The sequence below is a fragment of the Podarcis melisellensis genome, assembly GCF_964234715.1.
Source record: "Podarcis melisellensis genome assembly, chromosome: 13".
NCBI classification, from domain to species: Eukaryota; Metazoa; Chordata; class Lepidosauria; order Squamata; family Lacertidae; genus Podarcis; species Podarcis melisellensis.
The window spans coordinates 36,396,802-36,416,703 of NC_138545.1; the positions used below are offsets into that span (position 1 = coordinate 36,396,802).

The following is a 19,902-nucleotide window of genomic DNA, read 5'->3' on the forward strand; positions in this document are numbered from 1 at the left end:
ACGTCTGAGCTCATCATTTTTGAACTGAGATTTTGTACTTTTGTAACTTAGTAGTTATAAGCCTGGCTTTATATTGCTACTGTAATCGCTGCTCTGATACCTAGATTATGTAAGTAAACACTACTTTTATTTCTTCACAAAACAATGTGTGTGTGATTGTTGCTTTTTAAAGGGAAGGGGTAATACCAGGAACATCCAGTCTGCCTTATGGCATCCTGGGTTATTGTTTCTAGAAGGTTAAATCCACCTTGTCTTAGCTTCCAAGGTTAACCTGCAAAGGATGCTACTCTGCTGATCTTGCTAATGTGAGCAAGGAAGGATGACAACTAGGCAATATATCCTCTCCTGGTGTCTAAATCCATCCCTACAGAAACATTAAAGTCTTTCAAGGACTCCTGGCATTTGGTGGCTGGGAGGTCAAGCTTGAGCCTCCAGGATTGGTTGGGATGCATTGCGAAACGATACCTGCTCAATGCCATGGCTCACCTGTGCTCCATAAGGTATGCCCGTCCGGGCGCAGCCTGGGGTAGGCCGTGGGAGCTCACAAAGTTTGACTCTTGCCTAGAGAAATACGCAAGCATCAGTTGCAGACGGATATGCATCTTACATGCTCCCACTGACCTCCTCCACTTATCCCAGCATAACCCTGACACATGGTAACTGGTGCGATTCTCAAACAGTTGCTCATTTTTCTAAGCATCCTCATTTTCTGGGTATGGATCGTTACGTAGCCAAAACGGCACCACCCATGCACAAGAAGAGAGTATCAGCCAGGGTGGATAAAAAGCAATGATTTTTTTAAAAAAAAAATGGGTTTTTTTAAATTTAAATCGGATTTTTTTTAAAAAAAATGCTTTTGGGGGAAAAATCTTTCTAAAAATAGTTTTGTATTTAAGTTACATTATATCCCAAAGGCTATTCATTAGGAAATAAGGATTTGTTTTAAGTTTTTCATGTGTGCTAAAACTCGGTCTAAGTTTATTTTTTTAAAAAAAATGTTTAACCACATCAGTTAACAAACATGGATACATGTGCTATAACGTTATTGTTTTAGTTAAGTAAATTCTTTAAATTGTTATTAAGGAAGTGGTTATTTTTCTCCTTCCAATAAAGTATAGCAGAAGAGTTGTCCAAATATAAACAGTTAACTTATTAAACCTCACAATAATTCCATGTATTTCTAATAGCATAACCAAATTAGTAATATATAACTGTAAAAACTACTCTGAAAATTTATTGTTCCAAAAATGAAACCGTCATCTGGTTGTAAATATTAAGATTATACCAGCAAGAGTCAGCCTTTCTGTAAAAAAATGATTTAAATCAAGTCTTACTGACTTACTGACCACCCTGGTATCAGCAGACACGGGAAAACCTCAAAGTTTGCAGCAGTGTAAAAAAATATTGGGCTAGGGGAGTCCTAAAATGTGGGGAAGAGATGGATGGGATGGAAATCTCCAAAGCAACGTAATAAGAACTGTGGACACGGAACGCTGGCTGGCTGTTTTGGGGAAAGAGGTGGGATAGAGTGATGGGGAAAAGGGCATATCTTACTGGCCAGCCAGTTGAAGAAGGCTGAGTTAGTGGAATCCTCATACAGACATATTGCAAACACATCTATTCTTAACTCTTTCAAGGAACACTGGAAACGCATCTCATAATGACAGGTGTGCTTCAGGTGAATGTCAGATCAGGGGAGATGGGTTGGAACCCACTCACCCAAAACATTACCTGGCATAAAGGCATTGCTCCCCATTACGGTACTGGTAAGGCTGTCTGCGCCGGCAGGACCCCGCTGCTTCCGAACATGGGCTCTGAGGCTCCTTCTTGATCTTAGCTGGGGGGCTGTGAAGGGCTACTGGGAAAAGGAAATTGAGGCGTCAAGGCCTTCCGACAGGAAAGAGCCTGCATTGCGACTGGGTTGGGCAGCCCGTGGTTCTCCAGAAGCTATCGGACTCCAACTCTCATCAGCCCCAGTCCAGCGTGGGCAGTGGCCAGCCATCATGGGAGTTGTAGTCCCAAAATTTGGAAGGCCAAGGCTGGGCAGTGTGGATGGAGGGCCTGGGCTCTTTCAGCTTCAGTCCAAAGGAAAGCAGAGAAAGACGTTTGACACCAGCTTGGCTGCAGGAGTTGCCAGAAGAAGGCATATAGGGCACCATCCAACCATCTCAGGGGTGCTACTTTGGATTTGTGTAGGGTTTACTTCCCTTTTTACAGCAGGCTAGCTTCTACACCTCCCTCTCTAGCCTATATCCAGCCAAGCCAAACAATAATAATAATTTATTATTTCTACCCCACCCACCTGGCTGGGTTTCCCCAGCCATTCTGGGCGGCTCCCAACAGAATATTAAAAACACGATAAAACATCAAACATTGAGAACTTCCCTAAGCCTTCAGGTGACTCCTAAAAGTCAGATAGTTGTTTATTTCCTTGACATCTGATGGGAGGGCGTTCCACAGGGAGGGCGCCACTGCCAAGAAGGCCCTCTGCCTGGTTCCCTGCAACCTCACTTCTCGCAGGGAGGGAACCACCAGAAGGCCCTCGGAGCTGGACCTCAGTGTCTGGGTTGAATGATGGGAGTGGAGACACTCCATCAGATATACTGGGCCAAGGCCGTTTAGGGCTTTTAAAGGTCAGCACCAACACTTTTAATTGTGCTCAGAAATGTACTGGGAGCCAATGTAGGTCTTTCAGGACCGGTGTTATTTGGCCTCGGCGGCCACTCCCAGTCACCAGTCTAGCTGCCGCATTCTGGATTAGTTGTAGTTTCCGGGTCACCTTCAAAGGTAGCCCCCACGTAGAGCGCATCGCAGTAGTCCAAGCGGGAGATAACCAGAGCATGCACCACTCTGGCGAGACAGTCTGTGGGCAGGTAGGGTCTCAACCTGTGTACCAGATGGAGCTGGTAGACAGCTGCCCTGGACAATGCCAAAAGCACTGTCAGAGTTCAAGATGGGGGCGGCGGGAAAGCATTCAGGGAGGGTGCAAAGCATGATGGGTGTGACAGAGTCAGGCAGAGGGATTTTGAGGGCCACATCTGGCTCGCAGGCCTGAGGTTCCCCACTTCCCAGTTCAGCGCATCCCGGTTGTGCGAAAGGGATCAGCCATGCTGGCGTTCCAGACATTTTCCCAACCTTCTGGTTTCTCCCACTAAAGCCCTACCTTCCCCTCCTCCTCCTCGCCATCTCCCCAGCCAGAGTACTTACAGTTTTCTGAATGAAAGTCAGGCACAAATTGCTCATCGCTGTCTGGAACTTGAGCTGCAAAAGGGCAAGAGAGAAGAGAGAGCAACGTTTGGCATCAAACTCGGCCCTCTATTAAAACCAGGCTCCAGAAGAAATAAGGCAGCGGGGATTGTGGCGGGGGGTGGAGTGGGGAGGGATGTGGAGAACTAGCTTGCACATGAGGCGATGGGAAAAGGATCACTGCCAGGAGACGGGAGCCAGTTTCTCCCTTGGGACTCCAGTCACTTCTACGTAATCTTTCCCCCCCAGTAGGTTCGCCCATTAGCACGGCTGGCTGTTTTCCTCCCTCTGGAGGATCAAAAACTCAGGTGCTCTGCTTCCTTTCCCACTGTGCAGCGCCGATCTCTTAGCGCTTTGGGCGATGCTGCAATAGAAGCCCAGGCTAGCTTGGTCCAGCTCAAGAGACAGGGTGGCACAAAAGAGCAGCGCCATGTAGCCGAGGGATCCAGACCACAGTAAGGTACAAGCAGCAAGAGATAAGGCAAGCCAGAGCAAGCTGCTTGTGGCAGCCAGTGTGGCATAGTGGTTAGAGTGCTGGCCTAGGACCTGGGAGACTGGGGTTCAAATCCCCACTCAGCCATAAGCTTATTGCGTGACCTTCCTTGGGGCATTCACCGTCTCTCGGCCTCACTGAGTTGCTGAAAGGATTAACCAGGGAGAAGGAGAACCTTGGGAACTGTAGTTTGTTAAGGGTGCTGAGGGATTTTAGCAGCATGAGAAACTCAGGTATATAACTTATTCGGTACCTTAAACCTAGGCTGCCGTCACCACCACAGATTGTCTAAGTGCCATTTCTTTTCATTGATGTTTGCTGTTGTTGCTCATTTATACATTAACCCTTATTGTCATTGTCCCATACAGAACAACGAAATTGAAAAAATCTATCTCAGACATTCAAAAACCAGCAAGCCATTTCTACGCCACTTTATATTTTAAAGGAGAAATCTCAAAAGGGGTTTACAACACATCAAAACACCAAATAAAACAATGCAGAATGAAACAGAATTCAAGCTTCGAGGAAAATATTTCAGATCCTTCTCTAGGTGACATTTTGCTTTCCCCAGTCGCCAGCCCGGCATCCAGAGATCTCCACGTGGTCGCAATTAGACACATAACGTGCCTGGTGCTTGGCTAATTTCAAACACCGGTTGTTAGAGACCCCAGATCCCCACGCAGAGCTACAATTTCCTAAGTGTTTCAAGAGTCAGTCCTTTCCAGGGAATTTCAGTGGTACCTCAGTTTTCAAGCACCTCGGAAGACTAATGTTTCAGTTTTCAAACGCCGAAAACCCGGAAGTGAATGCTTCTGTTTTCGAATGCGCAGCGGAAGTTGAATGGCTTCTGAGGCACGTTTCTCAATTGATTTTGCTAACCGCCCACTGCACCTCGAACGTCTTAGAAGTCGAACAGTCTTCCAGAATGGATTACATTCGACAACTGAGGTACCACTGTATAACTTCCTGAGGGGAATGAGGTCTGTGCACCCAGGGGCGGAGCTAGCCACCCACAGGGGCGGGGTGAGTGTCCCAGGGGGGCACTGCCTGCGACGAGCATCCTGGGGGGAGGGGCAGCAATGTCACCCCCCCTCAGGGATGACACCTGGGGCGTGCTGCACCCATCACACCCCCTTCCTTCGCCAGTGGGTCTCCTAAGAACAAGAACAGGGCTGCAATATACAGTTGCAAGATGGCAAAGAGATGGAGAAGGGAGACTTTTAAATGCAAAGACAAGGTTTTGGGGGGATATCGAAATGGGGAGGAAGCCAGGAAAGGGATGTCGTATGAGAGTAAGAAATGTGGCATGCCCTGGTAGGAACACAGATTATATTGCACCAGGGATGGGCAGCCTATTCACTGCAAAAAGGCAGCTGACTGCACACATACTCAATGCTAAAAGCTAAATGGCTTCTGTGAAAAGAGATCTCCTGCCTTTATCTGTTCTGAGATCACTCTCTGGCTTCCATTAGGTTTCCCAAGCAATAGTCTAGGTTAGGGAATTTGACAGCACAGTCCTTATATATTGAGTTCAACGAGGTTTACTCCCAGGTAAAACTGAGCTCTGTGAGTGAGGACCAGGACATTCACAGGGGAACCAAAATGTTTGTTTACAAAGCTATTGTGCTACCAACTTTACTGTATGCTTGTGAAACATGGACCACTTATAAACACTGTCCCAAACACCTCAAAAGATTCCATCAACGGTGTCTCCGAAACATTTTACACGTCACTTGGAAAGACAGGTGAACTAATGCCAGTGTACTGGAAGAAGCAAAGATCACCAGTGTCGAAGCAACGATTCTTCAACATCAACTTTGTTGGATGTTGTGTGGATGCCTGATTATCGTCTTCCAAAGCAACTACTCTATTCCAAACTTAAAAATGGAAAGTGCAATGCTGGTGGTCAACAAAAGAGGTTTAAAGACTCTCTCAAGGCAAATCTAAAAAATGTAGTATAAACACCGACAACTGGGGAACACTGGCCTGTGAGCGCTCCAGTTGGAGAACGGCCTTTACCAAAGGTGTCATGGGCTTTGAAGACGCTCAAACTCAGGACGCAAGGGAGAAACGTGCTAAAAGGAAGGCACACTTGGCAAACCCTCAACATGATCAACTCCCACCTGGAAACCTATGTCCCCACTGTGGAAGGATGTGTGGATCCAGAATTGGCCTCCACAGTCACTTACAGACTCACTTTTAAAACCGTGTTCGTGGAAGACAATCTTACTCGGCTACGAGTGATCGCCAAAGAAGAAGACACCCAGGTAAACAGATATGGAGCCACAGGTGGGAGACGAGTCCAGGGTGGGGAAGAAAAAGAGGAGGAGTTTGGATTTGATATCCTGCTTTATCACTACCTGAAGGAATCTCAAAGCGGCTAACAATCTCCTTTCCCTTCCTCCCCCACAACAAACACTCTGTGAGGTGAGTGGGGCTGAGAGACTTCAGAGAAGTGTGACTGGCCCAAGGTCACCCAGCAGCTGCATGTGGAGGAGCGGAGACGCGAACCCGGTTCCCCAGATTACGAGACTATCGCTCTTAACCACTACACCACACTGGCTCACAGGTGACAAACTACCCCAGAAGGAGCAGGACATCAGCAGTTTGAAGCCACCCCTAGAAGCGCACTCCATTGTCTCTCAAGGCAGAAAGATGCCAACAAAGCAGATCTAGGGTAGCAGGCCAAGAACTAGTCATACCAAATTATTGTTTTACCAGGGATAGCTCTAAAATGCTACCATGTCACATAAAATGATGTAATATCTCTGAAATGATAAAAAATAAGCAATCCACTGCCCGGTTTCACTTGCACTTTAAATCCATCAGTCTCAATTCCCTGAGCCACCCCCGCCCCATCCCTGGACAATTCATGTTTCTTTCATATGCATGTTTTGTTTCCGCTTGCGTAGTATAAATAGAACTTCTCTGAGAGGCTGGTGCTTTTTAATGCCTTCCACATGGCACTGAATTAAAGGGATATTCCACACCCTACTTCGACCTGGCTTGGACTAATGAAAGGAAAGGGGGGAAAGCTGGAAAACTGAAAATGGAATACCAAACATAGGAAACTGCCTTTTCCTAAGTCAGAGAGTCATTGTCCACAGTCCCTGGCAGTGCCTCTCCAAAGACAAGGAAAAGGCCTGTATATAAAAAAATGAAACATTAAAACAACTGCTTCCCTATACAGGGCTGCCTTGAGATGCCTTCTAAAGGTTAGATAGTTACTTGGCTCAGGGGTCACATAACTCCATACCCTCCAACATTTCTCTGATGAAAATAGGGATGTCCTAAGGAAAAGTGGTGAATCTGGGATCAACTCAGAAACCGGGACGGCTTCTGTAAATCCGGGACTGTTCCTGAAAAACAGGGACACTCGAAGGGTCTGGTAGTAGGTATTATTATTGTAAGTTATTCAATTTATGTATACCACCCTACATCCGAGGATTACAGGGTCAGTTTACAGTAGCCCCACTAGAAGGAAAGTTATACAGCAAAATGTGACGGCACCCTTCTAAGCGGTTTCTGTACCCTATACATTTAAAGTGGCATCTTACCACTTTACACAGCCGTGGTTTCCCCCAAGGAATACAGTGGTACCTCAAGTTAAGAACTTAATTTCTTCTGGAGATCCGTTCTTAACCTGAAACTGTTCTTAACCTGAAGCACCACTTTAGCTAATGGGGCCTTCCACTGCAACGGCGCCACTGCTGCGGGATTTCTGTTCTCATCCTGAAGCAAAGATCTTAACCCGAGGTACTATTTCTGGGTTAACGGAGTCTGTAACCTGAAGCGTCTGTAACCTGAAGCATCTGTAACCCGAGGTACCACTGTACTGTGGACCTCCATTCCTCAAGCAACTACCATTCCCGGACTTTTCTGGGAAGTGGAATCAATTGCAAAACTGCTCCCACAATCTCCTTTATTCAGACCCTCCTCTTCCATTAACAGAGCTTTTATCTTTTTTTATTTTTAACGCTACATTTGGGCAACTGCAGCACCCGCTCATCGCGTTTACCGACGGGCACCATTTCACTAGTATTATTTGAATGGAAGGTGATGACTTCATATGGACTTCCACTGAGTGTATCATGCCAATCAAGCATGATTTAAAAATAAACAAATACAAGGCATAAGCTGCCATTCCCGGAAAAAGCAGGTGTGAGTGTAAAACACAGAAACGAAACAAGATCACAGCTCTGAATGTACCTTATAGCAGAGCGAGGCAGAAGACAGATCCTGATCTAGCTGTAGATCTCTGGCTAATTTGAAGTAGATAAGCAATGATTTCTGACTCCCAAATGTTTAACGCCAACAAAATAATTCCCATCCATGCCTCATTATACTACTGAAGTGAAGGAAGCAAGGAATGATACTAGGAGTAGATCTGAAGGATTGTGAGCTCTGTTCAGTTCTGGCGCTCCGAGCAGATTCCTGGGATCAGAATAGCTTGATTCTAAGTGCAAGTATTTTGCATCAAGATCTGATTGGTGGATCTCAAGGTTCTAGTCAACACAGACACACACACACAAAGAGAGACACATACACAGTAGATTTCACAAGCCAGAAGCCTGAAAGGATCTAAAGTAGGAACTGGCAGAGTCCCATAGCAGAGGAGTTGAAATACAGTGGTACCTCGGGTTACATACGCTTCAGGTTACACACTCCGCTAACCCAGAAATAGTGCTTTGGGTTAAGAACTTTGCTTCAGGATGAGAACAGAAATTGTGCGGTGGCGGCACAGCAGCAGCGGGAGGCCCCATTAGCTAAAGTGGTGCTTCAGGTTAAGAACAGTTTCAGGTTAAGAATGGACCTCCAGAACGAATTAAGTATGTAACCAGAGGTACCACTGTACTGGATTTGGTTTGGGGAGGTTCAAATCTTCGCACAGAGTGAAGCTCACTAGCTGACCCTCAGCCTAATCAAACTCAAAGGAATGATGGGGGGTTTTTTTTTTGGGGGGGGGAGAAATGGGAAGAGATAGTCCTGTTTCCATTCCATGGGAGCGGAAAAATCGAATTAGGCTAACACACAGAAAACTTTTAAGTCCTTTGGATGAAATGCAGTTTTTTTATTTATTTTTTTAAAAAGGTTTTAAATAAACAAAATAAAGAAACAGGAGGCCCAGGTGCGAAATCTGCCTCACTCAAAGCAGTTGAGTTGAAGGAAGACTCCACCCCGCCACAAAAAATTACAATATTCACAAATGCCTTCCTTCTCTCCCAGCATGTCATTCCTGAATGTTGCAAAGAAGCAATATGCGTTCTGGGAAGGAGCCCTTTTCAGCTTGAGGGTCTGCTTTCTAACCATTCTTATTTTTAACATCATTTACAAAACACGGGGTGTTAAAAATCCACCCATGTAAGATCACTTGCAGAATAATGTTCCCCAGAGTTTATTATTGTCACCACCGACCATTCTGAATTAACACATCTCCTGAAACGACATGCTTAAGAAGCGGGAGCTAGGGAAAAACATGTCTGCCAAATCCTAGGCCCTTTCTCTGGATGCAACATTTTCCACTGTGGGAATCAGCTTTCGGAAGAAATCTTGGGCAGAAACAAATAACGGAGAAGGTTGGCATTGAAAGTTCACCCAAATTTGTCAGGATCTGAGAGCAGAGATTTGGAGGGTGAAGCAGACCCCAACTTTTGGAAGAAATTGGTACAGGCTTTCAATCTGGGCAGTTTGCATATTTACCATCTTACCCAACATTGCTGCTTCATGAGCGCAGCAGATTTCGGCATGCTTAACAGAGCTTTGACCTCCTCTGGAGTCCTCAGAAAAGTTTCTGGGGGCGCACAGGAAAAGGGGGAGTCCCATTGATTTGCAGAACTTCCCCCTCCCCCCAGCATTGACCACAAATATATAGGATCACAGAATTGTAGAGCTGTATGGGACCCCAAGGGTCATCTAGTCCAACGCCCTGCGATGCAGAAATCTCGACTAAAGCATCCATGACAGATGGCCATCCAACCTCTACTTAAACACCTCCAAGGAAGGAAAGTCCACTATGCCCCAACAGCGCTGTCTTTAGCATATGCGCCGCCAGGGTGCAAAGATCCGCCCAGCACCCCCAAATTAACTTTTATTATGCTTAGTCCGACACCACGCTTACGCCTTAATCTCTTGTTTATGAAAGAAGAGAGGAAAAGGAAACAAATTTTTAATTCTCTCATTTCTTTACAATGCACTTCTACTTAAGTATACAACGTCACCACACTTCAACTTATCAGTATTGTCTAGGCACCTACTTAGGAGAAACATAGCAGAGCAGTTCAATACGTAACATAATATTTTGATGTAAGAGTTAATTTCGCATGCGCGGCGCCGTTGTGAATGACAAGCGTGTCTTTGGTAAAAGAGCGCACAAAGTCGAAAGTCCTTTAGTGAAACAGTAGGTATACATTTCGGTAACACCTAGGTATACAGTGGTACCTTGGGTTACATACGCTTCAGGTGACAGACTCTGCTAACCCAGAAATAGTGCTTCAGGTTAAGAACTTTGCTTCAGGATGAGAACAGAAATCGTGCTCCAGCGGCGCGGCAGCAGCAGGAGGCCCCATTAGCTAAAGTGGTCTTCAGGTTAAGAACAGTTTCAGGTTAAGTACGGACCTCCGGAACGAATTAAGTACTTAACCTGAGGTACCACTGTATATGTATTTTGCTTTTCTAGCTTGATCAAAACTATTTATTATTTCATAACTGGTAAATAGTTAAGAGCTTAGGCAGCTTCAGAGGTGGGCCCCTGGCGCCCCCCCCCCCCAGAATTCAGCGCCCAGGTGCCCCGCACCCCTTGCACCCCCGGGGTAAAGACGGCCCTGTATCCCCAAGGAAGACTGCTTCACTGTCAAACAGCTCTTGCTGTCAAAAAGTTCTTCCTGATTTACTGCAGGAATCCTTCCAAATGCACAGCTATGGAGATGATGATGATGATGATGATAATAATAATAATAATAATAATTTATTTATATCCCGCCCTTCCCAGTTCAAAAACCAGGCTCAGGGCAGCTAACAACAAATTTAAAACACTTAATTGTAAAAGCAGCATAAAATACAGTATAAAAACACGAATAACAATAAAATTCAAAGTTCAGAAATCAATTTAGGGAGAATCCATCTAATAAGCATTAGATAATTACCAGGGCTAGCTGGCTGAATTAGTCCTACTTGGGCCAGCGAGGAGGCCAGGGGAGAATCAGGTATGGGGTCTCAGAGCAGGTAATCACATCCCAACCACATCTTCTGCATGGATCTCCTTAAAAACCAGAGTTTTGGTGAAATACCAAGCTTGCTTACCTAGAAGCAACACACCACTAGATTCAAGGGTACTAACAAAACAAGCATGCCTAGGATTGTAGCCTTATGGTCCCAGCATCAAATCAAAGTGGCCCGCCTTTTACATAAAAACAGATAATCGATTGGTTTTGTGAAAAAAGGACTCACCACCTCTGTGTATCCTCAAGCCAAGGTTGGAAAGACATCTAACATGCCATGATTTCATTCGTCCCGGCCAAAGCATTTGAACGAGGCCAGACAGTAGGAGAGCTCAACATTTCCTCCTAGAAACGGCAAATTTATTCCTCTCTAGCAGACATTGGGGGTGACTGGCAAGCAACCAAGAAGCCCGGAAAGCTCATCCAAGGTAGCTGGAACATCTACCTTAATAGCACAGAGAGCTGCCATATACAGAGCCAGGCTGATTTTGTCTACTTAGCCCAGCATCAAGCACTTCAAGGCTGCTAATGGTCCAGAGGTCTTCTTCCTTCTCCCGCTACCCAATCCCTTTCTCAACTAGGGATGCTCTGAAAGGACCTTCTGCACACAAAGAAAGTGGTCCACCGTTGAGCCATGGTTCCCTCCCTGCATAGGACTCCGTCAGATGTGTTCTTGATACCAGCAAGCCTCCAAAATATAAAATAATGAATCGGGAAAAGATGGGGGAGAGGGAATCCACATCTGAAACAGGCTAAAAATTAGCAGGATACCCAAGAAGCAGAGACTACATTGCCTAAGAAGCAGGGAGAGGGTTTGTTTAAAAAAAGCAAGCAGCTGCTTTCAAACAGGCCAACGCATTTTGGTCAGAGGCACACACACACACAAAAGTTGTGAAATGAAATGGCAAAAAAGAACCCCAGTTTCTCAGTCTGAGGCTCCCTTTGAGCTGGGGGTCACTGGAGAATTGGCCCCATGTACACACACACACACACACACACACACAATCAGCTAAATTGCAACCGAGTATATAACTGAAAATCATAAATAAATAAAAAGAGATTCGTGGAGCCTAAATCAAGGGCTGTTGCCCCCAGTACCTACATAGAACCTTCATGATCCAAGACAGAACACCAAATCTAGAGGCAAGCAATGGGGGATTATTCTCTCTCATTCTGCCTTGCGAGAAAGCTTCCAGAGGCTTATGACCGGCCACAGGACTAGACAAGTCTTTGCTCTGATCCAACAAAGAGGTTATTATAGTCATGCATTTCCATCTTGCCCGCCGCCCACTATAAGGCAACAGACCTCTTTCTCAAACAGTGGCTTTATTTGACAGCTCGTCTGGTAACCACAGGCAAGCGGAAAATCATAGCATTGGAAGGGACCCCGAGGGTCATCCAGACCAACCCAGGAATCTCAGTTAAACCATCCATGACAGATAGCCACCCGACCTCTGCTTAAAAACCTCCAAGGAAGGAGAGGGAGGGAGGGAGACCGTTCCACTGCCGAACTTCCCTTCTCCACAACCAGCGTCGAAATGCAGCAGAGGGACAGACATGCATATTTCTGTAAATTTGTCTCTCTGAAAGCCGTTGGCACACCTTGTGGCAGTGAGTTCCATATGTTAACTCTGTGCTGTGCCGTACGCTGTCCCACCCACAGCTCCTGAAACCAATGTTGGGATTACAAACATAGGAGCCAATAAATATCTCTCACAAATCAAAACTGCTGGTTTGAACGTAGCCTTGCCACTCATAACGGATCGTCTTGTCAAACACCTCCAGCCAGTACACTTGGCAGAAGGCCTTTCTTTTTTAACTAACCTGCTGGCTGTGTTGGAAAGGGCTTTCCCTCTTCCACAGCCAGCATGGAAACGCAGGCTACTTTTTTAAAAAAATTGCACATACTATATCTATTTCACAAGTGTTTTATGCACTACTCTTGTGAAACGCTGCACTGTTATTTGTTTCAATGCTACTGCTCCTGTACACTTTAGGAGTCCCATTGACTGTGGTTACCGTGTTATTTTCAAGGCTGTCATGCAGGGATCTCTCAGTGTCTGTTAACACACTCACATCACTCAAATAGAAATCACAACGTCGGCTGTGTGATGATGATGCCCTTTATGATTGTAAGCCATTGTGATCCCAGATAAAATTTCCACACATTCCCCCGCCCACCACGGAGGTAAGGCTGGACCACACGACCCCAGCTGAGCTCAGCATGTGTGCCGAGATGGGAGGTGGAAAAGGCACATTCAAGACTAGCCAAACGCCAGCTAACATTCGATCGGCTGCATTTCCTGAACCAGCTCCCAGCACCCTCTCGTATGGACACCATCCCAGAACAAAGCCTGTCAAAAGAGATGCAGCCATCGCCTGTCCCCGAAGTTCCGATGTACGCCAAGAAACCTGAGATCCCATAGCTTAACCATTGCGTTGGGGTTGGGGGTCGAAGCCTTGGCCCCACAGCCCTCCCCATGCCCTTGACTCAGGGCCTGTCCTCTGGCACAACATTGCTGGGCTGAGTCTTAATCTCACTGGGGTGCAGCAAAAGAGCTCAGCTCAGCTTAGCAAGGTCCAGTATGGGTTCAACTTGGATGGGGGACCATGTATTGAGATTCCTGCATCATAGCAGGTTGGACTCATGTGTTTGAAACTCAGATATATAAAGCTAGGGGCCAAATGGCTCCGTAAAGCAAGGTTGCAGTCGCTGAAAGGGAATGTCTAGCTGCCATTTTGGAGCAAGACGGCTCGAAAGTCTTATTTTTCAAATGGTGGACTGACTGGGATGGATTACCAGTTAAATATCTGGCTAGTTCAGATGACAACCTTGAGCTAGGTTAAGAGCCCTGAGAAATTCAAGAAGAAAAGTCATTTTTATCCAGGGACAGTCCACATATATATTCAGTGCCGGATTTACATATAAGCTAAACAAGCTTAAGGCCCCACTCTCTTGGGGGCCCCAAAAAAAAATTAAAGGAAAAAAAACTGGATGCACATTTCCAAAATATAAGATAAAAAAGAAAATAAAACCTACATACAGCAACAGCGTTTTGTGTTGTGTAGGCTCCTATGATGTAAGTAATGGGCCCCGCCTGCTAGCCTGCTCCCTAAAATATCACTGGTTTGTTCATTTCCATATAGCATATATTCAACACAAAAAACAGCGACGATTTGTTGTTGACAAAGGACAGCTGGACATATAAAGGGTCCCATTACCTTCAGTAGCTTAAGGCCTCATCAAACCTAAATCCAGCCCTGTATATATTGGCCAGTTCCAACCTCTTTTGCTTAATGGTGACACGGACCATTCAGAACGTTAAGAATATTTTTCACAACTCAGAGCACAGCAGTGGGGTGGGGCAAGTGAAGAGAAGCTGCAACAATTCACTATAACATTGCTCACTGCTCCTGATCAGGCTGCACAGGAGAAGCATTTTGCTTCCTGAAATTCATCCTGATCGCGCAGATAAAATCTCACGGATAGAATTCTACAGTATTAATGTGTGAAAACGGTCTGAATCCAAGGATCCCCAGGCATGCACTTCCAGATGGTGGAGATGTCAGGGGACATCTTGGTGGCCCAGGCATCTTCACTTGATGGCAAGTGGCTAATAGTCAGGTGCAAAATGCACATGGCTAATTTTGAACACTGGTCAGACTAAATGGCACTCAGCATCCCTTCCAACTCTGCGATTCTCTGAGTACCCTGTAAAGTCTGATATTGATGGCAGCTGCATTCTGCAAGTTGTTTCTAAAGAGCTACAGGTAAAGGGACCCCTGACCATTAGGTCCAGTCGTGGCCGACTCTGGGGTTGCGACGCTCACCTCGCTTTACTGGCCGAGGGAGTCGGCGTACAGCTTCCGGGTCATGTGGCCAGATGACTAAGCCGCTTCTGGCAAACCAGAGCAGTGCACGGAAACACCCTTTACTTTCCCGCTGGAGTGGTACCTATTTATCTACTTGCACAGGTGTGCTTTCGAACTGCTAGGTTGGCAGGAGCAGGGACCAATCAATGGGAGCTCACCCTTTCGCGGGGATTCGAACCGCCGACCTTCTGATCGGCAAGTCCTAGGCTCTGTGGTTTAACCCACAGCGCCACCTGCGTCCCTTCAAAAGAGCTACCCTCCACAATTAGCAGAGGATCTACAATTAGTAGAGGGCTGTTACTCCCACTCTGCACAGCATATCAAGGAAGATCAGGTTAAAGGTTTCTCCGTTTGTATGTCTTGCCACTTCCAGGTGGGGAGGGCAGCCCTCCTCTGAGGGCCTAACCCACCATCCAGAATCTGTATTTTCTAATTGTCCCTATTCCCCAGAGACATGCACAATTTCCCCAGATCTGATGAATCCATGTGTCTTGTTGCATCACTAATTTGTTCCGGCAATTGCTTTTTTTTTTCTTTTCTTTTGTAAGTTCGATGTGACTGAGCTGCAAAGAGTTGCAGCTCTTTGAAAGTTTGAGTTTCCTCTTTCAAATCCCTGGAAGTTTCAGTTCCAAGAGCACGGGGTTCATATGTGTGAAATGTACACACATGGACCTTAGGATACCAAGCAAAGGCACAGCCTGGCGTTTTGGGTGCTGCAAAGCTCTGCTTCTGTTGCTAGAATGTTATGGGCAATCATGTGCTTCTGTCTAGTCAATCTGGAACCAAAATAGCCTCGTTTGATTTAAACTAGTGCTGGATAGGCTCATACAGAGTAAACTACATTAAGAGTCGGGCGAACTTTGGCAGTACTGAAGACGAGGGAGGGAAGTGATCCTCTGGGTGAGAATACTTTAGGTCAGGAATGGGGAAACTTTGGCCCTACTTTTGAAACACACGCTGCAGTAAAAACACCCAGAATCCATTCCCTCTCTCCCGTTGTTTGTCAGATATATGTTCGACAAAGACCCACCATATGAAACTTATTTCGACTCTGTGCTTCCTTCCTCCCCGAAGCTGTAAGATCTCCCCTTCACAAATACAAAACAAGGATACTACATTTCTTCTCAGATATCCTCAAACCACTGCCAACACAATCAGCAGATCTTAAGAGCATAGAATTCCAGCACAGGAACTGAATTTCTGACAATCTAAGCATTTTAAGAAAAATTTAAAAAGCAGAAGCGAAAATGCATTGCCCAAGCTTCCAGTCCTTATGTTTATTGCTAAGGAGCTGACAACACAGTGTCACAATTCCATACACCAAGGACCATACTACCAATAGGACTGGCACATTCTTTAGGCAATATTGAGGATGAAAAGTGAAATTCCAGAAGCAGAATACACCGTGCAGATTGATTGTTCCTGCGTGTACTGGGCCAACTTTGCAAAATCTATTTCATTTCTAGGATTCAGACTCTCAAATAATTTGGAACCTTTTGAAAATAGTTTCCTAAATCATTCCAATGCAGGGAGGGGAAAAGTTTTGGAGAAGATTCTCTCTAAAACCATGAGATACAGTAGCTTGCTTTTTAGGTATTTATAAACAGCAGCCATGTTTCAAGATGCTCAATTCCACTGAGAAATTATTTTCCTTGCAATTATTGGGCATCTGAGAAATAAGCACCAAGCTACATTGTAGCACCCAGTTGATAAATCTCCTGCAGCGATATGAACATATCCGTGAGTCATCTTGGTGGAATTCCCCCTTACAACACACACTTTCTTCTTTCTTTTGAAAAATTTGTCATCAGTGCCGATGGTATGCAATTATGACTTAATCTTAGCTACGTTCCAGGTCGATCCACTGCCCAAGAACAACGGCAAGTGAAGTAAACAATACAATTTTTAACCTTTCTCAAAATGCCAGGTCCCTAGATCCACCGTCTCCAAGAACAGAAGCCAAAAACTCACTTCAAAGCTGCAATTAACTACTATTGGCATTAATTGGGCTCTCAGGGAATCAACGGGTTCCCCCTTCCCAGGCCGACGTCAGTCGAGAAGCAGAGAAACAGTGGAGAGAGAGATCACAACCTAACAAGCCAAGGGGAAAAGGAAACTCGAAGCCTTTAATTTATTTTTTTCCAAAGTGTGCCTCATTCAAAAGCTTAAAAGCAGGTGGCAGATCTTCAGATCTGCGAAGGAGAAAGTTTAAAGCAAACAAACCGTAGGTCCCAGACCGGCCCATTCTGGAAAAGGAAGTTTTTTTGGGGGGGCCTGCCAAGTTCCTTTCATAAGCAAATAAGGACACAATGGTGTGATTCATACTCCCGAGTTTACCCAAGCCTGAGCTACATATGCAAAAGTCTCCAGAAGCAGAAGGGGGGGGAGGTGGCCAAATAAGATGAAGGGGAAGGAAGGGGTTGGCCAGTGGAAGGAATCCAACAGCTCAGCCTTACCTTCAGTCAGCCAGGTTTCCTGAAATTGGTTCAGGTCGTGGAAGAGATCTGCAAGAGAACAGGACAGGGTATGATGGCCATGGAGCGGCTGCAGCAGAACGAGAGCAATGCGTGATACATAGGGGTGCTTCTGAAGATGGTTCGGAAACCTCAGCTGGTGCAGAATTCAGCAGCCAGGTTGCTCACCGGAGCAAGATGGTTTGAGCATATTACACCTATCCTGGTCCGACTGCCCTGGCTACCAGTTAATTTCCGGGCCCAATTCAAAGTCCTGGTTTTGACCAATAAAGTCTTAAATGGCTCAGGACTGCAATGCCTCAAGGACCGCTTCTTTCCATATAAACCTACCTGGACCCTGAGATCATCTTCTGTGGCCCTCCTTCGTGTACCTTCTCCTCAAGAGGGTGACAACACGAAAACAGGGCCCTTTCTGCAGTGGCTCCCCATCTGTGGAATGCTCTCCCCAAGGAAGTTCGCCTGGCACCTTCATTATACAGTGGTACCTCAGGTTAAGTACTTAATTCGTTCCGAAGGTCCGTTCTTAACCTGAAACTGTTCTTAACCTGAAGCACCACTTTAGCTAATGGGGCCTCCTGCTGCTGCTGTGCCGCCGGAGCACAATTTCTGTTCTCATCCTGAAGCAAAGTTCTTAACCCGAGGTACTATTTCTGGGTTAGTGGACTCCGTAACCTGAAGCATATGTAACCTGAGGTACCACTGTACACCTTTAGGCACCAGGCAAAAACGGTGCTTTTTAACCAGGCCTTTGATTGATCCGATTTTACATCCTATGCCCTTTAAAAATGTATTTTCTTTGGGGGGGAGGGGCTATTGGGTTGTTGTTTTTATTTTCATTAGGTATTTTGTGGTTTTATATCTTGCTTTTATTCTGTGAACCGCCCTGAGACTCTCGGTTATAGGGTGGTATATAAATTCAATTAATCACCACCATCATCATATTATCATAGAGTTGGAAGGGACCAAAAGGGTCATCGAGACCAACCCCCTGCAAGGCAGGAATCTTTTGCCCAACGTGGGGCTGGAACCCACAACCCTGGTACTCAGAGTCTCCTGCTCTACTGACTGAGCCATCTATCACCCATCTTGCGGCGAGGCTCCCAGGCACACAAGTGGCAGGAGCCTAGAACGCAGGTGAATTCAGCAGAGCTTAGCTACAGGTAAGCTTGCACCCTGCTTGTCTTCTCCAAGCAGCCCACGCTTCTGATCTCGTGGTCCAACTAGCGATGCAGCACAGTTAAAACAAAAACAACAATTAGATCTGTATGCACTCTTCATCCGTAGATCTCAGGGGCAGTCCGCAACATAAAAGAAGTGCAAAATACATAATGAAAATTGAAATGAAAACAAACCGATAATCCCCTCTCCCACAACACATTTAAAAGACCATCGTATGTAAATCAGCCAAAGGCCTGGTTGCAGAACAACATTTTTGCCTGGCACCTAAAGGTGTATAATGAAGGCACCAGCCAAACCTCCCTGGGGGGAGTATTCTACAAACAGGGAGCGGAAAAGGCCCATTATTGTGTTGCTACCCTCCGGACCTCTTATGGAGAAGGCACATGGAGAAGCTGTAGCTCTCCAGATGGTACTGAGGTTACAAGTTCCCTTCTCCTGCCTAAAGCTGTTAGTTGGAGGAATGCAACAATTGCATCAGGCAACCCCCTCAGGCAGGGCTGCAGACAGTTCCAGAGGCTGTGCAATGACAGCACTGGGAAGCCTAAGAACATTGACTGAAGATAAACCAGGAGTGCTTCAGAAATGCCAAAAAAAGAGAGAAGCCAAACACTGAGCATCAAAACTCATGGAAAACTCAACCCATGACAAGCTAAGGGGGTCACACGAGAAGGGATTCCTGCTCAGCCTCAGTTCCTCAGTCTGTAAAACGGGAGCAAAAGCTGTACCAAAATATCATTATTTCAGGTCACGATGTTGCATCAGGATCCTTTTATCCCAACGCCAACAGGCTTCACACAGGTGCTATATTCAAGTGCTCCCCATAGATAACCCACATTCATCTCTCTCCAGGATCTCCCACATACACACCTTCGGGGTCTGGGACGTGGGGCACCCCTGGATCCATGGATTTCTTCCGCGCAGCCATCACAGCTCTGCCTTCCAGGATGCCATTTCCTGACGGTTTCTGTATTTGAAGAAGAAGAAAAACAACACACGTGACGTAAGACAAGGCTGGACTCAACTCCAGTCCGATCTACAGGCTGCAAAGATAAAATGCAAGGCCGACCAGGAAAGAGGTCCGGCGGTTCGATTCTCCTTCATCGCTCACCTGTGCAGAAGTGTAAGGCACCTGCTGGTCCAAATACCCTTTCATCCTCCCATCGGTCATGGGTGCGAATCCCTCGCCAACATGGAGGGCCAGCAGCAAACCCTGCAAAGAGAATTGCATGTAGGAGAAACAAACAGGTACCAAAATCGTGCCCCATAGCAGTCAGGACACGCGGAGCAAAACACAAGGATCGCAGAATTGCATATAGACAGGTGATATTATGTGGTTGCTACATATGTGGTGAGGGCAAAGGAGGGGGGAATTACAGCTCCTTCCAGTGACCCTCTCTTTGCTGCTACAAGCAGAATACCC

The 19,902-nt window shown here is 46.0% G+C and overlaps 1 protein-coding gene across 4 annotated transcripts in view; it reads right to left on the minus strand.

The window, feature by feature from the left end:
- Positions 1–19,690, minus strand: part of ETV4 (ETS variant transcription factor 4) — a 38,110-nt gene extending 18,420 nt beyond the window's left edge. The window contains exons 1-6 of one of the 4 annotated variants that reach the window (XM_081884236.1): positions 19,591–19,690; positions 19,350–19,446; positions 17,286–17,333; positions 3,208–3,261; positions 1,732–1,855; positions 487–561 (exon numbers count right to left, since the gene is read on the minus strand). In XM_081884236.1, the coding sequence (XP_081740362.1) occupies positions 487–561; positions 1,732–1,855; positions 3,208–3,261; positions 17,286–17,333; positions 19,350–19,446; positions 19,591–19,650 (458 nt within the window). In that variant the 5' untranslated portion in view covers positions 19,651–19,690. Of the gene's footprint in view, positions 1–486; positions 562–1,731; positions 1,859–3,207; positions 3,262–12,058; positions 12,168–17,285; positions 17,334–19,349; positions 19,447–19,590 lie in introns of those variants that run through there. The other 3 variants (XM_081884235.1, XM_081884238.1, XM_081884237.1) reach the window with 3 other exon arrangements.
- Between the last annotated feature and the right edge of the window lie 212 nt (positions 19,691–19,902).